General features: G+C 43.5%; 1 protein-coding gene and 1 pseudogene across 2 annotated transcripts in view; both read right to left on the bottom strand.

Annotated features, from left to right (window-relative positions):
* Pde11a (phosphodiesterase 11A) overlaps positions 1-22,720 on the bottom strand; it is a 350,512-nt gene that overhangs the window by 32,648 nt on the left and 295,144 nt on the right. For both annotated transcript variants that reach the window (XM_021181980.2, XM_029474559.1), the window contains exons 16-18: positions 9,474-9,551; positions 7,809-7,872; positions 899-973 (exon numbers count right to left, since the gene is read on the bottom strand). In XM_021181980.2, the coding sequence (XP_021037639.1) occupies positions 899-973; positions 7,809-7,872; positions 9,474-9,551 (217 nt within the window). The remainder of the gene's footprint in view (positions 1-898; positions 974-7,808; positions 7,873-9,473; positions 9,552-22,720) is intronic.
* On the bottom strand, positions 13,341-14,638 carry LOC110289335 (annotated as a pseudogene).

A 22,720-nucleotide genomic window follows, 5' to 3' on the forward strand; every position in this document is an offset into this window, starting at 1 on the left:
GGTTAGGCTTTAAAATACTTCAGCGCCCCCCCACCCCAGTAACCAGGGAAGAAGTTTTAGCTGCTCTTTAAGGATGAAAAGGCTGACCCCTCCCTAGGGTGGTGACCAGGGCTTCTTTACCTTGAAGGAGGAGATAGCAGTGCCCTAAGCATGTCATCAGCATTCCCAAATAGGGACTGCACAAGGGAATCCAACATAAATAACATGTGAGCCACCAGAACCTGGATCCCAACACCTCTGTTTGCAAACAAGCAAGCAAGCAAGCAAGCAAGCAAGCAAGCAAGCAAGCAAGCAAGCAAGCAAGCAAGCAAATAAACAGTTTTCAATGATTTGCTTTGGGGCGTTTAAAAGTTTGGAGCTGAAAAATAAAACCCAGATAGCTCCTCGAGGCTGGACAGCTCGATTTTTAATTTTCTGCTGTTATTCCTGTTCCAAAGTGGGCATGTGTGAGATGCCAGCCCTGGCTCTGAGATGTTCAAACTTTTCCCTGCATGCCCTCCCATGACTGCTTGTTTGTCCTGTGGGTACCCAGCTTGTTAAACAGTTCAGAAGTCTCAGTCAGAAACCCAGGAACATGGTGGTTAGCATTTTTTTTGTTTGTTTTTTTGTTTTTTTTTTTGAGACAGGGTTTCTCTGTATAGCTCTGGCTGTCCTGGAACCCACTCTGTAGACCAGGCTGGCCTTGAACTCAGAAATCTGCCTGTCTCTGCCTCCCAAGTGCTGGGATTAAAGGCGTGCACCGCCACACCTGGCTGGTGGTTAGCATTCTTGTTTAGGTAAAGTTTCAAGCTTCCAGGAGTTCTCCAGCCTTCCCCCATTTCCAGCTATGGTTTGGAGTCACCTTTGAAAATTCCATTCAAAAGCATAGTAATTAGTGATATTAAGAGGACTGGCTTACAGAGGGAGTGAGCTTGAGTTCCGACCTCTCCCGATCTCCTTGTTCAAAGAACTCGCTGGTTACAAGTTCAGCCACCTGAAACACAGAAGCATTTGAATTTATTGGTAGCGTAGTACACCATAAGATGTGGAAGTTATTTCTGGATTATGTGCATGGTCATCATCTTAATTTGAAAAGCATGGTCTTCAGGCTGCCCGAGTTTGGTACTCAAAGCACTCAAGAACACAGATGATCTACAGTCACAATAAACAGGTTGTTTTCTACTCCTTGAGTTTGTGGTTCTTGGGATCATTTGAAGACAAAAAATGGATAGAGCAGATAAATGCTGAGTGGATATTTCTGACGACACTAGAACGTGCAGCTAACAAATCTCTGAATGAACTACCTGTGACTGGTGCATGCTGGGAGACTTGGAAGAAAAAGTTCTAGGCAGTTGACCGCGAGGAAGCCTGGATCACCAAACATTTTTTCCCCCTATTTTATGCTCTTACAGAAGAGGAGGGTTGTCTGCCCTACAAAAGTGAGATGGTTTAATTTGGCCAGGTACAAGGAATCAAGATAATTTTTTTAAGTCAGGCCTGGTGTCACAGGTCCATAGTTATAGCTCCTCAGGGTTCTGAGGCAAGGCCTGCCTGGTTATAGAGTGAGTTTGAAGACACCTACGGAATTTAGTGAGAACATATCTCAGACAGTGACACGAGGCCTGGGGAAAGAGCCGTGTGACAGAGTGCACACTTAGTGTGTAGGAGGCCCCAGCACTACAAGAAAAATAAAGGTAGTTTATTTATATGTATCTGAAGAGAAGGATCATAAAGTTTAAAGACAACATCAAACTTACACCCGTATATAGCCCCACAATAAAGGAGAGAGTAACAATACACAATATTAAAAATCTCAGATATCCAGTAGGGTCAGGTTTCTAATATTTCTGATAAGAAGTGCGGGTCCCTTTCAAGAATCCAGAGGTAGTAGGAAGTGATCAGGAACCCCCCTCATGTGCCCCTGCACTTGAAGGTTCTGGGACTTGGGTCACATCTCCCCTTCCCTCTCCAGCCTCTACCACTACCTTTAATTTCCACACTTTGGACTCTGTTTTTCCCTCTGGCCTGGCTTTGAAAGAAGAGACAGTCCCCTGTAGTCTCATTAGCCAGGCTGTAGGACCTGCCTCTGAAGCCTTATCTTCTGCATTAATATACATGAGCATGAGGCACCCAAGGCAGGAATTTTGTGTGCTCTCTGGGAAGCAAAGGCACTAATCTCTTAAAGTCACCAGCACAACCCCCTCTGCTCCCTTCACAGTTTAACTGGAACCCATTTTATGTGTACTTAAAAACCCATCAGGATCATTAAGTGGCTCCTGATTGGAGTTTTCATTAAAGAAAGAAGCTGAGATGCTAATCAGGCCATGGTGTGTGTGTGTGTGTGTGTGTGTGTGTGTGTGTGTGTATGGTAAACTCACGTTCCTCAGGATAGATGAGTGCACTAACTCCAGTTAAGACACACTCTGAAGAGGATTTTTAAAAATAAAATCAACATCTAAGAAGTTAGCAATGCAGCTACGGAATCTCTGAGTGATATCTCGCCTGAGAAGCTGAGTCAGGAGGGTTGTCACCATTTTAAGGGCAGCCTGAGGTACAGCATAAGATTCTCTCTCAAAATATGTTGTCAAGGGCTGGAGAGAGGGCTCTTCCAGAGGGAAAAAAAATCGAATCCTAGCACCCTGGTGGCTGACCACTGTCTGGAGCTCCAGTCCAAAGAAATTCAAAACCCTCTTCTGGCCTTTAGCACGCCATGCACTCATTCAGTACACAGATATACATGCAGGGCAAACACCCATACACGTAAAATAAAAATCAACCATAATTTAAAAATTCTATATGAAGATATTAGTATAAACATATACATAAATGCATGTATTTTCATTTTAAGAGTATGTGTGTGTGTATTTGTGTTTGTGTGTTGCCTTAGGGCTTCTATTGCTGTGAGAAAACACCACGACCCAAAAGCAAGTTGGGGGCCTTGCTCACCATGGCTTGCTCAGTCTGCTTTCCTATAGATCTCTGGATCACCACCCACAATGGGCCACACCCTCCCCCATCAATTACTAATTTTAAAAAAATGCCTTACAGTTGGATCTTATAGGGATATTTTCTCAATTGAGGATCCCTCCTTTCAAATGACTCTAGTTTGTATGCCAAGTTGACCTAAGACTAGCCAGCACACATGTGTGTCCAATGTGTGTGTGAGGGTGCACGTGCACGTGTGTACAAGACCATGTAGAAGCCAGAAGCTGGTGCCCAGAGTTGTCTGTCCTTACTGTAATCACCACTACAGGAGCTGCCGCAGCACTGCACGTTCTGCAATACCCGGCAGGGCCGCCTGCTTCTGTTCTCTAAGTCCTACCTTCCCACAGGATGGGCAGAGATGCTGAAAGGGTTAGCCAACTACAGAAATTCTTTTTTTTTTAAATTTTTTATTTTATTTTATTTTTTTTATTAGGTATTTTCCTCATTTACATTTCCAATGCTATCCCAAAAGTCCGCCATACCCTCTCTCCTCACTCCCCTACCCACGCACTCCCACTTTTTGGCCCTGGCGTTCCCCTGTACTGGGGCATATAAAGTTTGCAAGTCCAAAGGGTCTCTCTTTGCAGTGATGGCCGACTAGGCCATCTTTTGATACACATGCAGCTAGAGTCAAGAGCTCCGGGGTAAGTTCATAATGTCAACTACAGAAATTCTATATGTGACCTTTTTGTGACTTCTAATGTGTCACAATGAAACTGACAATGGCTCACATGGACGAGAACTGTCCTGTCCACACCAGACTGTGAGAAGAAACAAATTCTTGTTTGTGTTAAGGAATTGAAAATTCAGAATATATTTACTATTGTAGCAAAGCCCAGCCTAACATTGATATAAGAGAGAATTGGTATTAAGGCAAGATACTGATCATTAAAAAGATACAATAAAGAGGAAAAGAAAATAAATGGGAGGGGTGTGAAGGGAGGAAGGGGGAAGGGAGGGAGGAGGAGAGAGAACTTTGAAACAGGTAGCATCATCTTGGTGGTAGCCAGGTATCAGACAGACATTAGGGTGTACAGAGAGCAGTCTGTTATGCAACCTTGTGCAGTTATCACTGAAAGAGAACAGACACTGTTCCTAAGGAATGTATAATTTTAGAAAAAGAGATTAGAAAACAAATGCTAACAGCGTGTATTGTAGCTACTGACTGTTTCCCCAGGCATTCTAAAAGTGAGCTCAGAAGAGATCAGCTGGTTTATAATGAGGGATGAACGAGAACAGGACAATCCAGTGCTGTGGGGATGGAGATAAAGCTGTTTCTTAATTCCAAGCTAGAAATATTAAAATTAAGGTATGCTTTAGGTGAAAAAATATTAATTAAGACTCTGCTTTGAAACAAGAATTTAATTAACGGTGTGGCCAGCATACTTCTGGATAAAATAGGCAAATGAAAGAGGTAACTTTCAGCAGATTCTTTTTCAAAATAAATTTAAATGACTTTAAAACATTGTGTGTGTGTGTGTGTGTGTGTGTGTTGCCACACGGCCTGTGGAGGTCAGAGGACAATTTGCAGGAGTTGGTTCTCTCTTCCCACCGTTTGGATCTGGGAAACAGAACTCAGTTCTTCAGGTCTTGGCATCAAGCTCCTGTACCTGATGAGCCATCTTGGTGGCCCAGCAATTTTTTTTAAGGGAAAAATGGCTCATAAAATAATGTAACGACATAGTTCTCTTATGAAAGCCTGTGAGGTTCCAGGTCCTCATATGAGGACCTGGGAAGGAAACAAATTTGCCACATTTGTCTATTCCTGAATGTCAGAAAGCAAAAAGAATCTAAGATGTTCATATAGAGAAGAACCACTTGGCTCAATGTTTAAGAATACTTCCGTGCTTAAGAAACCATAAGTCTGTTACTCTATAAAAACCAGCTTCCTATCTTCTTCGGGTAAGAAGCAGGCTGAGAAAGATGCTTAACCTTCAAATAACGGGGAAAGGAATCACTTTCCCAGGGGAACTAAAAGGCCCAGGAAAGAAAGCCATGATCGGAGTGGGGGTTGGGGAGGGGATTGGGATGGAGGAGGGGGGTGGGGTGGGGATTGGGATGGAGGTGGGGGGTGGGAGTTTGATGGGGGTGGGGGTGGGAAGCATCGCACAGGGAGCCAGGCTCACTGTTGATGGAGACTTCACAGTGAAGGCTTGGTAGGCTTGGGATCTCCACGGACCATTGGCTACAAATGTCCTTTATCTCTTTCCTTGCTGAATGGGAACACTGTGGTGGTAGTCTGCGCATGGAGGTGGTTGTCTGATGCTGTATTTTGAGAACATTTAGGTCCTTGGCTTCCATCTAGACCATTATAGGGATCGCACATATCATTTGGAGATTTTAGATTTTGAGCCTGATGCCCTGACTGATGGGTCATCCAGTTTGTCTTCCCTGGGGAGAGGATGCTTGTCTGTAAGGACAGTGAGTGACATTTCTGGTGATTTGAAGGGTGAACTGTGCTAGACGTATTCTCACAAACTGTTTCTGACTCTACTTGTTGGGCACAGGAATGGATTGTACTTCTTGGTGGAATGGGGTCATGCAACAAGCTTGGATTAATGGACTGTTGAAGGCATTTAGTTTCTACTGTCAGACCCTCATGGTCCATCATCCTAGCCCAGAATGATAACAGAGGTGCCGGCCACTATGAATGTAGCCTAGCAACAAATTCTAAATTCATTGGTGGTGGTGGTTGTAACTTCATTGCCTGGGTCCTGAGTGTGAGCTTTGCAAATGACACTGTCCTGTCACCACGTCAAAAGGTTAGACCTGTCTAAGCCACAGTGTTTAAAACTGCAGATGGTTCCAGCCTGTGGAGAAAAGCTTGGCTCTTTATGAAGGAGGGCTTGGTGCTAATCTGCTCGGATCTCTTTTGTTCTGAGTTTTTCAGTTTATGAGTCTCTCTTCAGGAGTCCATGCCATCCAAGCAGATCAAGCCAGTGTGGGACCTGGGGCTGTTCCCCTGGGGCTGTTCACCACTCTCTAGCCACTTTCTCCAAGACCTACAATGGCCTTGGCAGCCCCATAGCCGCCTCCTCCTCCTCCTCCTCCTCCTCCTTCTTCTTCTTTTCTCCTTCTTTCTTTCTTTCTTTCTTTCTTTCTTCCTTTCTTTCTTTCTTTCTTTCTTTCTTTCTTTCTTTCTTTCTTTCTTTCTTTCTTTCTTTCTTTCTTTCTTTCTTTCTAGCTGGTGTTTCCTGAAGGTCTTCTTCGTTCATTCTTTTTGTAACCCAAAGAATCATGAGTTACACTCAGCCCCCTGGTCTGAGTAGTTACTCTATGGCAGCAATCCTCCAGAAAGCTGAGAAATGCGAGTCTATTTTTTTTTTTTTTTTTTTTTTTTTTGGTTTTTCGAGACAGGGTTTCTCTGTTTAGCCCTGGCTGTCCTGGAACTCACTTTGTAGACCAGGCTGGCCTTGAACTCAGAAATCCGCCTGCCTCTGCCTCCCTATTTTTAATCCACCAGCTACCATCTAAGGAAGACCTTATTCAAAGCCCTGTCCTTCCTGTATGTGAAGTGAATGTAATGACCAAATTAATTCCCTAAAACTCCAAAACCTCGCTCGAAATTCTGGCTGGGATAACAGAGGGTTATTTTTGCAGAGATCTTGGAGCAGCAGTTCGGATCAAGGTGATGGACTGAAGTCCCCGGGTTGGCGGTGTGCTCCTTTGAAGGCTCCTCCTGTTTTTGCCTCTTTCTGGTGTTTGGGAGCTGCCGGCACTCCCTGTAGACATCACCAGACAGTCTCTGTCTGACTCTCGCACTGCCTGCTCCTCTGCTTTCCGAGCTCTCTGCTCTCTTACAAGGACATTTGTGATTGTAGCTGGGACTCCTTTGGATAATCCAGGCTGTTCTTCCTCAGCAAATCCTTACTACAAACTGCAAACTCACCCTAGATCCATATCCACTTACTACAGCCACACTTGCAAGTAGAAAACTGTCCTTTTCTTCTCAAGTAATGGTTATAGGCTTCTGGGGTTTTGACTTGATATGTTTGTGTGGTGATTATTCAGCCTATTGTATACCTACCATAAAGGTTTCTTTTTAAAGATTAAATAAAATAACATTTGCATAAACCAGTCATTTTTTGATATCTGGATATATCTTCTTTCCTCCAAAACGTCATTTCTTAAGGTACTGTTTTAGAGCTTACAGTCTACATAATAGATCTCTCATAGAACTCGGTGAGGTTGCTGCTAGCTAGTTCCACCTCTGGAGGCTGAGGCAGGAGCAACACTTGAGCCAACATTTGAGAACGACCTAGAGGCTATCAAGTCACCCTAGCTCAAGAAAATAAAATAAAATTAAGTCAAAGAGGGTGACAAAACCTAAGGAGCTATTATTAACTCCTCTTAGTCATCAAGGAACTTGAGCTAGGGAGCTGCTTTATTTAAAACTACTGTTGCTTGAAGAGGATGCTCGGGTGCTTAGAGAAACCATAAGATCACTATCGATCCTGATAAAAGTTAAATGGGACACTGCACACGTTGGTCATAGAGCCCTCTCTGACACTTAAATGGTACCTGAAAACAAAAACAGAATTTCTCTTTTCCATTTTCTTTTTGTGTAAGTGATAAATAGGATCTTGTGCTAAAACACTGTTACGTATTCAAAAACAGTATTGTGAACTGTTTGGCTTACGGAATGGTCAAAGAGCTATTCAGATTTAGCACATTAGCAAAATCTTGCAGCCAGAAATAGCACTGTTGAGGGGGGACCCCGGAGAGAAAGACTGTGGGGTGAGCTGCCTTCCGACTGAGCCGGCTGTGGCTCCTTGCCAGACCAGTGCCTCTCAAAGACCCTTCCTTCCCTCCTCTGCTGAGCTCTGCCATTAATCACCACTTGCCTGTCTGGAGATCTCCCACGGTTTGGTCACGGCTCCAAGGTCACAGGCTGTCATTAACATTGATCTGAAAAACAGAACAGAACAAACAGCCTGAATAATCTTTGGTTGTATTCCTAAGCAAACTCACCCTAGATCCATATAAAAATAAGGAGCTGGGGCCAGCCCACATCTTCTTCCCTCAACAAAGGGCCACACTGTTTATAGTGCCCCTGTTCTGCTTCTCCATCATGAAGTGGACACTGCCTAGAAGACAAAGGCTTCTCACATCCTCCCTGTTTGCCCCTTTGCTTTGTTTTGTCTGCGGCAAATCCAGGAAAGCAGTGCAGCCCTCTTTCTATACCGGAGTCAAGCAGACTCTAGTTAAAATAACGTGCAAGGAGTGTTTCCCTTTCTTAACTATAAGCAAGGTGATCTCGGTGTCTAACACTGTGTGGCCGATGAATCTGCTTACTGACTTAGCACAGATGACAAAGGACAGAAACCCATGGCAAAGAGGTGAGGGACACGCTGTGGAGGGAGCTCTTTTATGTGCGTAGCTCCACACAGCCACGATTTAGCAGAGAGCCACACTGTGTCACCTGGATTACTGCCCGGAGTCCACTATATTTTATACACGTTCTCAAAAATGTATCTGGCTGTAGTTTTCCTTCATCTGTGCATACATAAAACACAGGTACACCATGAATCAGATTCTCAAGGGCAGATTTAACCAGGATTTATGCTGAACCAAGGACATGCTGGAAATAGCTCAAATCTTGGTTAGAGTATTATCAGATGTGGTGAAAGGGTGAAAATTAAGGTATATCTTTCATCTCCAGTCTGCCAGGTTTTTTTTTTTTTTCAGCTGTACCGGAAGTATACGATGAAAGTAGCCCAGGGCTGGGTCCAGGAGGTGCCCTGGCTGCCGCTCTCAGAAGAAAGGGTACGTTGTGAAAGGTCAGAGGGTTGCCCCGCCACTGTCAGCTAGCATTTTAAACCCTGCTGGATCTCAACATCTTGGAAACATGTCTGCTGCCCAGATGGCAGAGCAGGATTGGAGTGGGCAGAGTCCCAGCTAACAATGGGTCATTCACAGCGAGTCAGGCTGCGCCAGCATCAACCACCCCCTTGGACTAGAGCAGCATTTAAGAAGCAGCACCAAACACCCAGAATCTAAGTTCTCTGCAAATGGAGACAGCTCTGTCTATTGTTGGGTTCTGATCCTATGTAGGGAGCATCTTGCAGTGCTTGCTCTTCCCCTGCGTCTGCATGAATGCTCTCCTAGCTAAAGGGCTAACTACCGGCTGACAGAACCCTCGCTATAGCCACAGAGCTGGATGCGATTATTCTTACAGGCAAAAGCACGGAGACATTAAGTAACTGTCTCGAGGTAAATAAAAGGCTCAGGATTCTGTGTTTATCGCAGGCTACCAGATTTACCAACACACTCCAAGGATTCTCATTCTAGATTTTGTGAGTTCAAGAGGGGCCACCACTGTGGGTAGCACGTGGTGGTGCCTCCTGCTCAGGAAATAATCTCTGTGTGGTTGCCTACTTGGAGAATACTTTGGATAATTACTTAGGTTCTATTCAATTGATAATCTGAAACTTTCCCAATGTACACAAACAAAGTGTGGCTAAATGTCCAATAACGGAAAGCCCGCACAATGAGTGCTTTTTTCTCACCGGAACACATCTCGGTGGCTTGTGATGCTCCAATCGTACTCTCCTTTACTGACAAGCTCGAAGAACTCAGTTCTTCTCCTGCAGGAAAATCAAATGAGGAAAGGGTAAAAAAAAACCCTGGAATGAAATTTCTCAGTCTACAGAGTGACATAAACACGGTTATAGGGAGAATATAAGGCGACTCAAACTCAGTAACTTAATATTTGAAATCACGAGGCTAAAGAAGCATCAAAATAAATCACCTAAAAATGTTGAGACATCAAGAGAAAGTGGCAATCATTTCTAAATGTATTTACCACAAAGGATATTATAGATCCATAAAACATAAAGCAGTGTGGTCAGGACTGTGTGCTGTGAAGTCTCTAGGACGCTGAAAGTCAGAGGAGGAGGCAAGGACAGACAGGAAGCAGGAATAGCTTCAGTGCGTCTCTTCGTTACTCATCAGGGGAGATGCACGACAAGATAAACCCCCTGGCAGGAAATTCAAGATGAAGATTTGTTTTCCAGCTCAGCAAATAACAATTTTACCACCTTTGCGCTTAAATTCATGGCTGTCACCAGGTTGGGAAGTAGCCGTGTCTATGCTGTACACCTATAGGAAGTTACTAACACCTTCCAAGCCTTAATTTCCCAAGGTACAAGTTGGGCATTTCATTGCTAACTCACTGACTTACTGGGAGTGTTAAATGAGAGGGTTGGCATATGTAAGCAAATAGCACAATGCCTACGCACACACACACACACACACACACACACACACACACACACTACCATGCCTTTGCTTATACACCTCCGGATGGATGGAAAAGACAGATGAGGTAAATCTTAGAGTTATAAAAGGTAAGGTAATTACTTCCTAGGTTTGAAACTTTATACAACTTGTCATTTTTTTGTCACAACAAGGGAGAAAAGAGTATGAACGTTTTAAGAGTCATTTCCCAAGTTGTCACCCTCTTAGCATTTACTAATGAGAGAGAAATTGAAAGATTGTGATGAGTCTCTTTCCATAGTATATTCCACCCCACACCTAAGAGTTGCTCATCAAACAAACACCCTGGTTTCAGAGACGCTGACTGTAACGCAAATCTCTTGGGCACAACACCCACATCAGCTGTTTGAAGATTCTGGGAAAGCTTGATTAAAGTTATTTAACTGTAAGATTCCATATAGTGCGGGTGTTTTAAGAAATATACCCTGAGAAATAGCATCGGGGTGTACCAGTCATGCCGGGAGTCAGAGCAGTCTTAGAAACCTATGGAGGTCTGAGCGACACACACAGTGATGCTGACAACCGTCTCCCCTGTGTCTGACCTGAGATGCTCAGAGCAGTTGGCCACCTTTGAGTTCCTTGTGGCAAGACAATTAGCCTGGACAAGAGCAACTCAGGAAGACAAAATGGAGATCCCTTCCTTATTCCACACAACAGAGGTTCTGGTTCAGAGATTCTCTCTCTTCAAAAAGATACAGGACAAGGCCACACTACAGACTGGGATAATCTCCAAGGCATGCCCACAACAGTGCTTAGAGATGATATTGCACAAAGAAGAACCAGGTCGTTCCCATTCTCTCGTGCTGGGCAGGTACCTGCGGTCGGCTGCTTTGAAGAACTCAGCATCTTTCGTATTAGGCCTGCTTCCTTCCAAAATAGAAAGGGGGGTAGCTGAGTGGGAAAGGCGTAGGTTTGGACTCACATTGACCTGGACTTAACGGTGCCTGACTTGCTAGCTGGTATTCCACATTGCTCAGACTCAGGGTCCAGCTTTCTGGAGAGGACTTGAAGTGAGGTGTGCTAAATGTTCGCCCCAGTGACTCCTCACTGTCTGATTGCCATGGTTAAAGTGAAACCGACGTGAACCGTCTTACTGCCAGCAGCCATGTATCGTGTGGCACCGGTGATGGGTCGACATGGATCCTGGAGAGTTTATCTGTTGCTTTCCTCTCACAGAGCAGAAATTTGTCTTCTTAATTTTTCTGGAGCCAAAAGCTGAGTCCCACAAATATTTGCAAAGTATTTACTCACTTTTATCCTAGGGATTAATTCAGCCTTATGGACATAAGACAAAGTGCTACGTTTTAAGTGTTTTAAAGTTACCGGGACAGCTGATGAAGCAGCAGGTAATTCCTCTTTAACTGTGCTAACAGTGGTGGAACCAGTAATCTTGAGACTAACTAGAGTGAGGGGAGGGAGGCACTCCACAGCACTTAAATGGGTGTCAGAAAAGCTGAGTGCCTGGGTGGATGGAGAGATGGCTCAGAGGTTAAGAGCTGGGTACAGCTCTTGTAGAGGGTCCGTGTTGATTAGTTCACAGCCACTTGTAACTCTGTCTTCAGGGGATTCAATACCCTTTTCTGGAATCTGTGGGCATTTGAACTTGTGTGTGTGTGCGTGTGTGTGCACACGTGTGAGAGTGATTGTACACACACAAACACACATAGTCTCAAAATTAAAAACAAACTAAATCTCCTTCAACAAAGCTCAGAAATCAAAATAAATAGTATTTGAATACACGATTATAAAAATCAAAATAAATGTAGAAACCATGCTGGATAGAATAGTAAATCCTAAATACAAATAAGCTCTGGCCCTTTGCTCGTGCAAGTCATGTGACTTGTCTGGCCACAGTCCCTCCGTTAATGCAGATGATGCTCGTTGGGCCCTTCTTGTGTTCTGAGAGGACTTCCTTCACCTTCCCCCTACATGGTTGACCTTGGCAGTAGTTACCTCATCTCACTGGGCTTCACTTTTCTGTTCAGAAGAGAATAAGCATGGTGAACTCTAGTTTGTAGGCGTGTGGTGGGTTTCATGCGCTGATCTGATAAGCAGCGTACTGGTCAAAGGGAGATGCTTAGGAAGGCTGCTTAGATCTCCTCATCTAGAGCCCATGAGCACCTGGCTCTCTCCCACAGCTGGCATGTCAGCTGGGATGCAGAAGTACAGGCTGGAACAACAGCTGTCCCAGCAGATAAGATCATCCCCCAGGAGTACAGACAGAGGCACTCATCTTGTCGGAGTGTGGAGGACCATGGGAGGTTTTTCTGGAAGAGCTTGTCAGTCATTGTCTTAGCCAGCATACTCTGTGGGTCTCCATTTCAATCTATGAGTTATCACAAGAAACCGTCAGAATGCAAGCTCCCTGAGAACAGAAACCGGGCCCAGTTTCTCCTACTCCTGTTTCCAGTGTCTGCAACAGTGCCTCATGTACAGTAAGAGCTAAATAAACATCTATTACAATGGTGAATGAATGAAAAATATTATCTCAGAAATCTATTCTGTTTTAAAATAATTCTCCATCCACTGGTTTTACCTGGACTCTAGTTGCTGTTCTAGAGCTTCAGGATTGCTCTTTAGAGCTTCAAAATCAATTTAAGGGGAGCCCAGTCATGATCTTATTGATCAGACTCTAACTATCAAAGGCTGGGCAGCACACTAAGTTGTGTGAACTAGGAGCACAGTAAGCTGGTGTCGCAGGCTTGTCAACCCAGCCTGTGGGAGGCTAAAGAGGAATGATGGGGAGTTCAAGGCATCTTTAGGTTAAGTTCAAGGTCACCCTGGAAAACAGAATTTTTCTCAAAAACAAAACAAAACAAAACAAAACAAAACAAAACAAAACAAAACAAAACAAAACAAAACAAAACAAAACAAAACAAGCTAAGGAGAAAGAACTTGGAACCTAACTCACTGGTAGAGGATTTGGATGCAAGGCTGGGGGTTCTTTCTCTAGTTCTATGGGGGAATGAAACTTCTGTGGAAGGGATATGTTATCTTTGATACAGAGTGGAGGTATAGCTGGCTAAATCGCTGCAAAAAAATCCCCTTTTAATTTTTTTTGATTCACTAAATTTATTTTAAAAATCATAAAACATTTCTTACAAAAGAGCGTTACATTCTGCACACTGCTCTGAACAAATGCCAGGGACATGTGGACTATTACTTTCCTCCCTGTCATAGTCATATCCAGAACCACCCTGTGGTTCATAAGCCATTTACCATTCTGATGGGCTCCATGTTTCAATTGCAGAGTCCCAAGTTTCATCAGCANTGAACCCAACCATGCCATCATAGCGGTCTCCAGGCCTTCCTCTTCTGTCATAAGCCATTAGATCTCCCCCTCTGGGTGGTGGTGGAGGAGGAAGAGGAAGATTCCGGGCTCTGCTGCCACCCCAGCCACCTCGACCAGGAGGAGGTGNAGGAGGTCCTCGACGAGGGCTCATATCATCATAATCTCTTCTAGAAGGAGGCATGGGACGCCCACCCCGACCAGGAGGCATTCTGTCAAAACCACCTCTTCCCCTCATGGGGAATTCCACAGGTCATCCTCGGCGGTCATCAAACATCATTGTAAAACCACCATAACCATAGGTCTCATCATAAAAGTTGGGATCATAAGGTTGTGCACATCCTTTGATGGGAGACTCAGATATAAGGTCNAGGATGATCTTGATGCATTCTACAACCCTATCAGGTTTTCCTCCAATAAGAACAACTCTGTCAGTAGAGTGAGGGCAGCACTCCTGGAAAAGCTTGATTGTTGTCTGAGTGTTTTCTCAAAGTTCTTTGATTTTAGCACCTTTAAAACCAATTATTCCTCCTGCCAGACTCTGATGAATCAACAGTCTCAACTCGCAATCAAAGTCACTTCCTTTATAATGTTGGTAATTTAAGCATTCCACAGCATCAGATTCGAGCGGGAGCTGGCTGGTTGCAGTGGGTGATGGCAACTGCAAAGGCCCTCTTCCAAAGTAGGGATGATTTTCTTCAGAATTTCTCCAATCGTCTCAATATCAGCACTGATACTCAGTATGCGCTCGGGGCCACTGCTGTCTGGGATTGAAGCACTGGCATTGTAGTCTGTACGGAGAGCCTTAATATTCTTGCCTCCTTTTCCAATCACTGCCCCAGCATTCTTGCTCTGAAGCAAAATGCGCTATTCAATCATCTCATCAGTATTTCTAGATCTTTTAAAGGCTTTCTCCTCTTCCATATCTTCTGCAGGGCNTTTACCAAATTCACCATTGGTTTCGGTGTTGGGGAAGGTTTCTTCTGGCTGTTCAGTCTCCATTTTCTTGAATTAAATGAATCCACCAATAGGCTGCAATCGAGTGGGAGACGAGCACGACGGCGACGTCCGTGCAGAGGAGAAGCAGAGGATAATGGCGTCTGCAGCGCTGTCCTTAATTTTTTTTTTGTTTGAAAATTTCATATAAGCATATCATGTGTTTTGACAGAATCCATCCCTACATCTTTCTTCAGTTCTACCTCTGCCCGCCCCCCCCCTTCAAATCCTCTTTTCAAACTTGCCAATCTTGGGTCAACAGCATGGCACAGTGGATAACGACATTTGCTGCCAAACATCACAAGCTGGGGTGGATCCCCCGAACCCACACGGGGGAAGGAGAAAACCAACTCTTGCAAGTTGTCCTCTGATCTCCACGGCATGTCATGCCATCTGTACTGTCCACACACACTTAACTGTGTAGATGTTAACAGTCCCAAATCTCTGATGTGCATTTGAGTAGCATCCTATGAACAAATTCTCCAATAATAAAAATCTTAATAACTGGAGTTTCAAGTTCCCTGAACTCAGACTGCGTCATGGATATAACATGACATTCACAAAGCTAGATTGGGAAGAAAAGGAACATTTACTATCCCAAAGGATGGTAGATAGAAGAGGGATACGAGGAATCTTTTTACAAGACATAAAAATGTAGTGAATTAATTCAATGTTTCCCCATGGCCAAAGTGGGACTATTTCTTGATAGACTCTATTTCCCCTGTCCTCCCAAGCTTTGGCTATGACCTTCAAAGATAAAAGAAATATTCTTACAATGATTTTCGAGTGTTAAACTTGAGATGTCAAGGATTGTGTTGGGCTGCGTGCCTAGTATTCACGAGGCCCTGGGTTGGACAACTTTGGCTTGGTTCTCAGCACCACAAACATACCACAATGGAACAAAACAAAACATCAAAGTCCAATCGTTGGTGGACCTATATGAACCATACGACTGGTAATGCCCTTCCTACCTGTGAGATGGTGACAACCAGCTTCCAGGGTGTCCTCAGAACTTTCCCTTACAAGTGAAAAGAATATTGTACATTTTAAAACATCATATTAAAATAGTATATGCATTTTTTTGGCCACCACTTGCTGTTCAACGTTGAATGCTGAGTGAATTACCTGTGTTGTTTGATAAGGTCCTAGGCTAGTCTACCTCATTGGTTACAATGTTGCAAGTCACACCATTGTGGTTATGTGTCCATTTCCTAATGATTATCAATTCCAATACTTTTGTGAGTGTATATGATGCTTCTAGGAGTGGCATGTATCTGTCTTGTGAATTTTTTTAGTTCTGTGAATTTACATGTGTCTGGTTGCATATATAAAATTGCCGAGTCTAGAATGATTTCTATGTTTTCTTTTTTTAATTTTTGTTTTTATTTTTTTGACATACGTTCTCAGGAGCCCAATTCAACATGCAGCTGAGGATGACCCTGAACTTTTGATACTCTGTCTCCTTCTTCCATTGCTGGGATTTTAGGTGTGCACTTCCACAACTGTCCATGTTTGCGTTTTCATGACAGTTATAGACCATGAATCCGGGTTTGAACATTTGGAGGGATCTGCTATGCATAATTATCTCATTTTTCAGCCCAGAAAATTCAAGATGAAGCAAAGTGAAGTTATCTCCCCAAAATCATGGCGCGGTTATGCACAAATCTCAGTAGTTCTAAGTTCTCATTCTCTCATATCTGTTGTCTGGGGACATCTCTATAAACGGTGTGTAGCAGAGTCAGTTGGGACCAGGTAGCGCTTTGTTTTGTGAGTTTATGCTCAGTCACAGCTGCCAACCTTCATGAAAGATGATGAGGTCATAGCTGCTGTGCCTAGGCAGTACCACTCCTGACAGGTTTCTATCCCCAACAGGATGGAGGACGGGGCACTACAAAGAGGTCTGCGATTGGCCTATGCCAGAGAGGTCCGTGCTGCATGTGCTGTGTTTCTGTTCTCTTTCTTTGTGACAACCAAATCAAAACAGCCTTGGAAATTCACAGTGTGTTTGGCGATGAGTTTAATTTCCCCACATATATATATCTGATCCTTCAGCAACTATAGGCATCTGTGTATATAGCTGATACAGTCAACCGCGTGTAGGAAATGGCTTCAGAGAGGAGCATTTCCAGGAACAAGATGCTGTTAAAATGAATATTTAAAAACCCACAAAACTATATAATGCCCTTGGAATCAGACTTCTTTGTCATGGGGAACTATGTCATTAACTTCTGAGGCAGATCATTGGGAACCTTGGCTTTCAAGGACGATGCCAAGCGCCCAGCTAGTGAAAAGCAACTTACTGGAAAATCTCATTTATAATCAGATATGTTTTTATTAGGCTTTTTATTCTGCTCTGCTGACATATGTGCCACTCAGAAAAATAGCAGTCTTAAAAAAAAATCTCCATTTGAACAGAACTACTAAAATTACCCTCAAAAATAATTCCAAAGATTGGCTACCCAGCACTCTTCTTTACATTGAAAACGTTCCTGGTTTGTGGAATCTCCTCAAAGTGTCTTTTATTTACAAGAGGAGAAATCAACACTTCTGTGTGCATTTTAATTGGATTTTTCTGGAAATTTATATATTTACAAAACATATATGTACCTGTATAATATCATGCACACATACACTATTCAGTTAGTACCTTTGCATCTTCTGAAAGTCTATGCATGTTAGGAAGTCTCATTGCTGAAGAAACAAGCATAATTGTGTGTTCCCTGCAGTGTCAGCTCCAGAGTCACCAGGTAGGATCATGAAAGTGGGCACGAGTGGGCAGGGAGGGTGGGCACAGGGCAAGATTGTGATATCTGTTCTTACAGTGTTCTTACATGAAAACCTTTTGTCTACAGTTCATGCTAACTACAGATCTTTAGGCTGGAGGGATGGCTTGCTGGCTAAGAGCACGGAAGAGTAATCAGGATGACATCACCCTCATAGCAAGCTGGGTGTCCCACAAACGCCTCTAACTCCAGCTCTAAGAGATAAGGCATCCTCTTCTGGCTTCTTCCCGTACACAGTGCAGATGTACACATACCTGCTTAGACACACACATTATATTCACAGCACACACAGATCAACCAATCATCAAATTAATCAATACATTTTAAATAAAATAAACCTTTTAAAATGTAGATCGTGAAAAGATTTCTGGACTTTGGCAGAAAAGTTTTGAAAAGGGAACGAGAAAAGCAAAATGTAGGTAATAATTTCTATTATTATGACTAAAGAAAAAAGGCTGTTTATTTTATTGTCTTATTTTTGAGCCCTGAGCCTCACTATGTAGCCCACACTGAGCTCAAACTTGAGATTATCTTGCTTTTAGCTTTCTGGAGTCACAGATGTATACCACCTCAGGTATGTTTAATTTTTAAATGAAGTTTCTCTTTAGCTTAAACTAGAATTGGGCCAGAGAAGATCGCAAAAGCGATCCCATGTTTGGTACTGTGTTAAGAATATGAGTAGACTCGGCAGGCTATGGCAAGTCAAAGAGTTATAATTACTTTTAATGTTGACAGCGTTGGAAGATGAGACAGCACAAGAACACAACAGTTCAACCAGATCACGACCACAGGGCAAGGAGGTGCTTTGAGGGCGCTTGCTCCAGTCACTCTGTGAAGTGACTGTGGCTGGAGCACTCTGCATGCAGCTGTGCTCATGTTCCTCAATTCCCCACAGATCTGGATCCCTAAAGGTAAGAGCCGCATGCATCTCACCTACGGATATATTCCCAATGAGTAGCGCAATGCCTGGCGTACAGGAAGCATGAAGGTTGGAACTTCTCAATTTCTAGTTCATCACTATATCATGGGAGAGGGGATACATATGTGGGTGGTCTAAAGACACTTTGGAATTTGTCAGGAACTACTAAAATCTTTGTTTACCAACACACCTTAGACTTTCTGCCCTAATGTTAAAAGAGTTTTCACGGGCTAACTCATCTGGCTCTCTTAAAGAACAAGAAAGACAGCGATGAGTTAAGTTCCACACTAACATCTTATTGTTTATTAAGATCTTCTTTCCAATCCTGTGACCGGCTGGATACAGGCAACTGTGGAAGTTGAATACACAGAACACAGTGGGTTCTTAATAAACACTCACTGGATGATGAATGAGCAAACATTTCTGCCTGAATAGCAGTAGCAGTATTTGTTGAATTCACACTGTATATTTTAATAATTTATCTTGATAGCACTGTGATTTTTTTCAAAGGAAGGTTAAACTATTATTCTAAACAATCTAAAATAATTTAGTACAGATGGCTGCCATTAGATGCTTTTGAGACATGCTACTAACTGCAATTCTTTGGAAGGACAACGACAAAGAAACCATTCATTTGGACACTTCCCGTAATTGCTGATGAAGAATGTTTGTAGTGCACGAGAGGAGGTGGCAATTTTCAAGCTGAAGAGTGTTCTGCTTAATTTACAGAGTCAGTCTGAAAAGCACTGGGCACTTGAGTCGGTGCAGAAAACCTGAATTGTTTAGTAATTTCCAGTTTAAAGAGTATCGGAAGCAGTCTGACTATTTGCCATGGATACTGATCAGGGAATGTATGAAGGGTTCTGAGCACGTTCTCTCTGGGAGCCTAGGCACCCCATCTGATGTGGTTGGATACCCTTCAGGGTAGTATGGCCATAGGTCATCAGCAACCACTTCTGTCAGACAGAGAGAAGACTAGCTGCCTAAAGGTTAATATGAGAAACCAATGTCAAAAGTTTATATTTTGGGAACTCATTATGTCAGGCAGTATGTCAAGTTTAAGGGCTCTGAGAAGTAGCTAAGGAGAAAGAGTGTTAGTTTTCATTGTTACAGAAGATGCTATACAGCTTGTTGAAGGAGGAAAGACATCAAACCTGTAAGTTACAATAATGACCAACCTGGCAGGATATACCCATTTGTGCAGTAACGGCATGAATGCTATGGGATTCACCAACCACTCTTTGCTTGGATCAAAGGTCTGCTCCACAGAACAAAACTCATGCCTGATACTATAAACCTGGCCAAGAACCCATGGCTAGGGAGCACCAAAGCTCTAGGGAAGAACCTACTGTTGTTTTGCTAAATGAACGTAGGGTCACTCTGGGTGGTAGAGTATTAGTTGGCCTGGCACCTCTTGGGTTTGAAACGCAAACGTGTGCACTGGAGTTACCCCTGTCACTAATGCCTAAATGATTCCAGGATTGGGCCTTTGTTTCCCTTCATTACTCTTAAACTACGAATACAATAATTAAGGAGAGAACAGCAGAAGGAGTAAACCCATTCTGGAATCCAACTGCCTGTTTAATCCCACATGTACCATTGGATATTGGAAACAACCGACTGAAGCTCTCCAGACCTCAGGTTCCCCATTCATACTATGAGTTAACAAGATTATCTATATCTAATGGATTGATGAGATGGATCAGGGGGTAAAGGTGACTGATGTCAACAAGCCTGATGATCTGAGATGGATTTTTCAGACTCATGTGGTGGATGGAGAGAACTGACTACAGTAAGCTGGTCTCTGGCTCCTTGCATGCGCCATGACTCACCCAGACACACAATCGCACGGACACAATAAATAAAAACGTAAAACAATTTTATTTTTCAGAAGATTATCTGTCTCCTCAGGCTGCTTCTAGAATTTAAATAGGATATGTGTATGCACAGCTCCTTAGTATGCACCAGGGATCTATCACTTCCTGTTTTTATGACTAATTGAAGAAGTGGTCATAGCTCATCTTTGTTGGCTAGAAACAGTACAGGTATCACAGGGCATCTGTGGCATCTCTGAAGTTTGAACATTTGTGATTGTAGATCTCTCTCTCCCTCTCTCTCTCTCTCTCTCTCTCTCTCTCCCCACCGCTAGTGCCATCTTTTACGGTGCGTATTTTATGAAGTTTCTGGCTGAATGATTTCTTTTTATAAAGTGTTTTAAATCATCGGAGTTCTTTCCTGTGGGTAATCTCCGTTCACTGTCACTGGGCCCCTAGCAAACAGGCCTGAGTCAAATGTCCAAACTCATATTTCTGACAAGGAAACCAAGGCGGAGAGGAATTGAGTGACTGACCCTCAAAGTCATGTGGCTGGCTCTTGACATAGTACATGCAACTTTTGCCCGAGTTGGTGAAATTATTATTTAATTATCAAAGCCTTATTAGATGGAGGACTCGTTAAATGGAGGATTCAGAGTCAGGTACAGGAAGTCAATTAAAAAACTGGTCAACAGGAGCTGAGTTTTCAATGACTGGGAAAGTCAGACTGAACAATTAGCCCCAGATGTAAGGCATGAACCTAGCCATTCACACCAAAGGTTTTGCTTGTTTGTTCTTGTTCCACAGTCCTGCGGGGCTTTCCTGAGTGCTTTTGGCCTGTAGGCTCAAGGATGGGCATTAGAAATGAAAGTCACTACTGTGGTCTCTTTGGTGTCTCTACAGTCCTATGTACCTTATGTATTTCCCTTCTGGATCATGACAGGAATTCTTGTCCCCCTAAGAATGAACCCCGAGACTTTCTCAAAGGGTAGAATCCATTTCCTGTCCATGTGTGCATTTCGAGAGTGACTTTCTTCTTCCTAGAGTGGCTTCCTTTATAGTTTGATCAATTTTAACATGACTTCTTTATTTTTAATTAATAATTTGTGTGTGTGTGTGTGTAGCCCAGATGACTTCAAATTCATGGCAATCACTCTGCCCCGGCCTCCCAAGAGCTGGGATTACGGGATGGTGGCACCACACCTAGATCTCTCGTAATTTCTGACTTGAGTAGGAAGGACAGGACAACCAATGATAACTAGACCTCTAGAATGAGTCAATAGAGTCACCTTGTATCCTCTTGGCCCTACCTTTCTCCAGCGGTTGCTAGGGCAACTGATACTACAACTCCTGCCATTGCTGCCCTGTGCAGAGCTTACTGCTGTCGTGGCATGTTTGCACTCCACATGTGTGGGCCTGGAGACAGTCGTAGAACTTTCCAGGCCTCAAGTACATACAACATGGAAGTGTACAGGAGTTTGAAGACTCATGGCAAATTTGGGTTCATGGGGATGGAGGGTGGAGGCCAATTTGGGGAAGTAGCATATGGGACTTTTAAGATGGTCCCTTCAGGTTTCTGAATGGTCCCAGCTGACCATTGTGGTGACCAGCAGAGGTACGTCCTCACAACGGCTTCCCTGTCCTAGCCCTTCATCCATTCCACTCTTATCTTTGGCGTTATTTTCTTAATTAAACAAAATTCGTGCAAGCTTTTGCTTCCAACTGCATTTGCGGCAAGGGGACCCAGGTTAGTTTTTCAGCTAAACTGATTGATATTAACTAGGTTGGGTCAACGTTATCATTGAATGTACTATACATGAATGTACAAATGAAACTGTCTCTTGACTCACTAGAGAAGGAATGGGGTGGTTGTGGGAAACTACCCTGAAACAGAATAAGGGTTCACAATTTGCCAATAGTTGCTTTTGTGACCCAAGCTAAAGCATTCAACTATCTGTGCCTAATCTGCAAAGCAGAAGTGATGGAATGAATGAATGATGTCATCCACAACACGCCTTCCAGTTCCCTAATCGTACTCTGGTGAAATAGAAGCCTGGGTGACTAGGTGTTTAGTCGTTGCCTCTCCCTCATTAACCCACGGAATTGTTTCGGTTGAAAATATGGCCATACTTTAATGCAACTTTAGCCTGGCTCATGGATCCGTCCCCTGGAGGTCTAGATTAGAGAATGAGCTATTCAGAACCTTGAGGACAATAATGCTGACAGAAGGGGAGCGCGGCAGCTTCTGTGGGAGTCAGCAGACATTAGCAGGGGCTGCAGTGGTAAGATAAGAGCAGAGTAATGAGCAAACTGCTCACAACCAACTTCCTTGACTGCATCCCGCAGTGACTTAGTGACTCCTCGAATCCCTAACAGAGCTTGATGATAAATGGACTCCAAGAGCTGAGAGTGGTCCCCCTCCTGCACCCCGCTTTTGTCCCTTTAGGAGTTACTTGGAAACTTGGTTTAGAAAATGCTTCTATTTTGAGAAAAATAACACAAGTGCCAGGAAGGAAAAATAAAGGTGTCGTAATATGGTTTTTTTCCCATAAATCCCAAATCCAGGAGCATCAGTCTAGAAAAAGGTGGGCGGCCATGATAGTGAAGGCAACCTGAGGGCCAGAGAAGATGTGGAATAAATAGATTGTAAAGCAAATGGGGTTGTTGATGTCACCAC

Source organism: Mus caroli, chromosome 2 (genome assembly GCF_900094665.2).
Source record: "Mus caroli chromosome 2, CAROLI_EIJ_v1.1, whole genome shotgun sequence".
Taxonomy (NCBI): domain Eukaryota; kingdom Metazoa; phylum Chordata; class Mammalia; order Rodentia; family Muridae; genus Mus; species Mus caroli.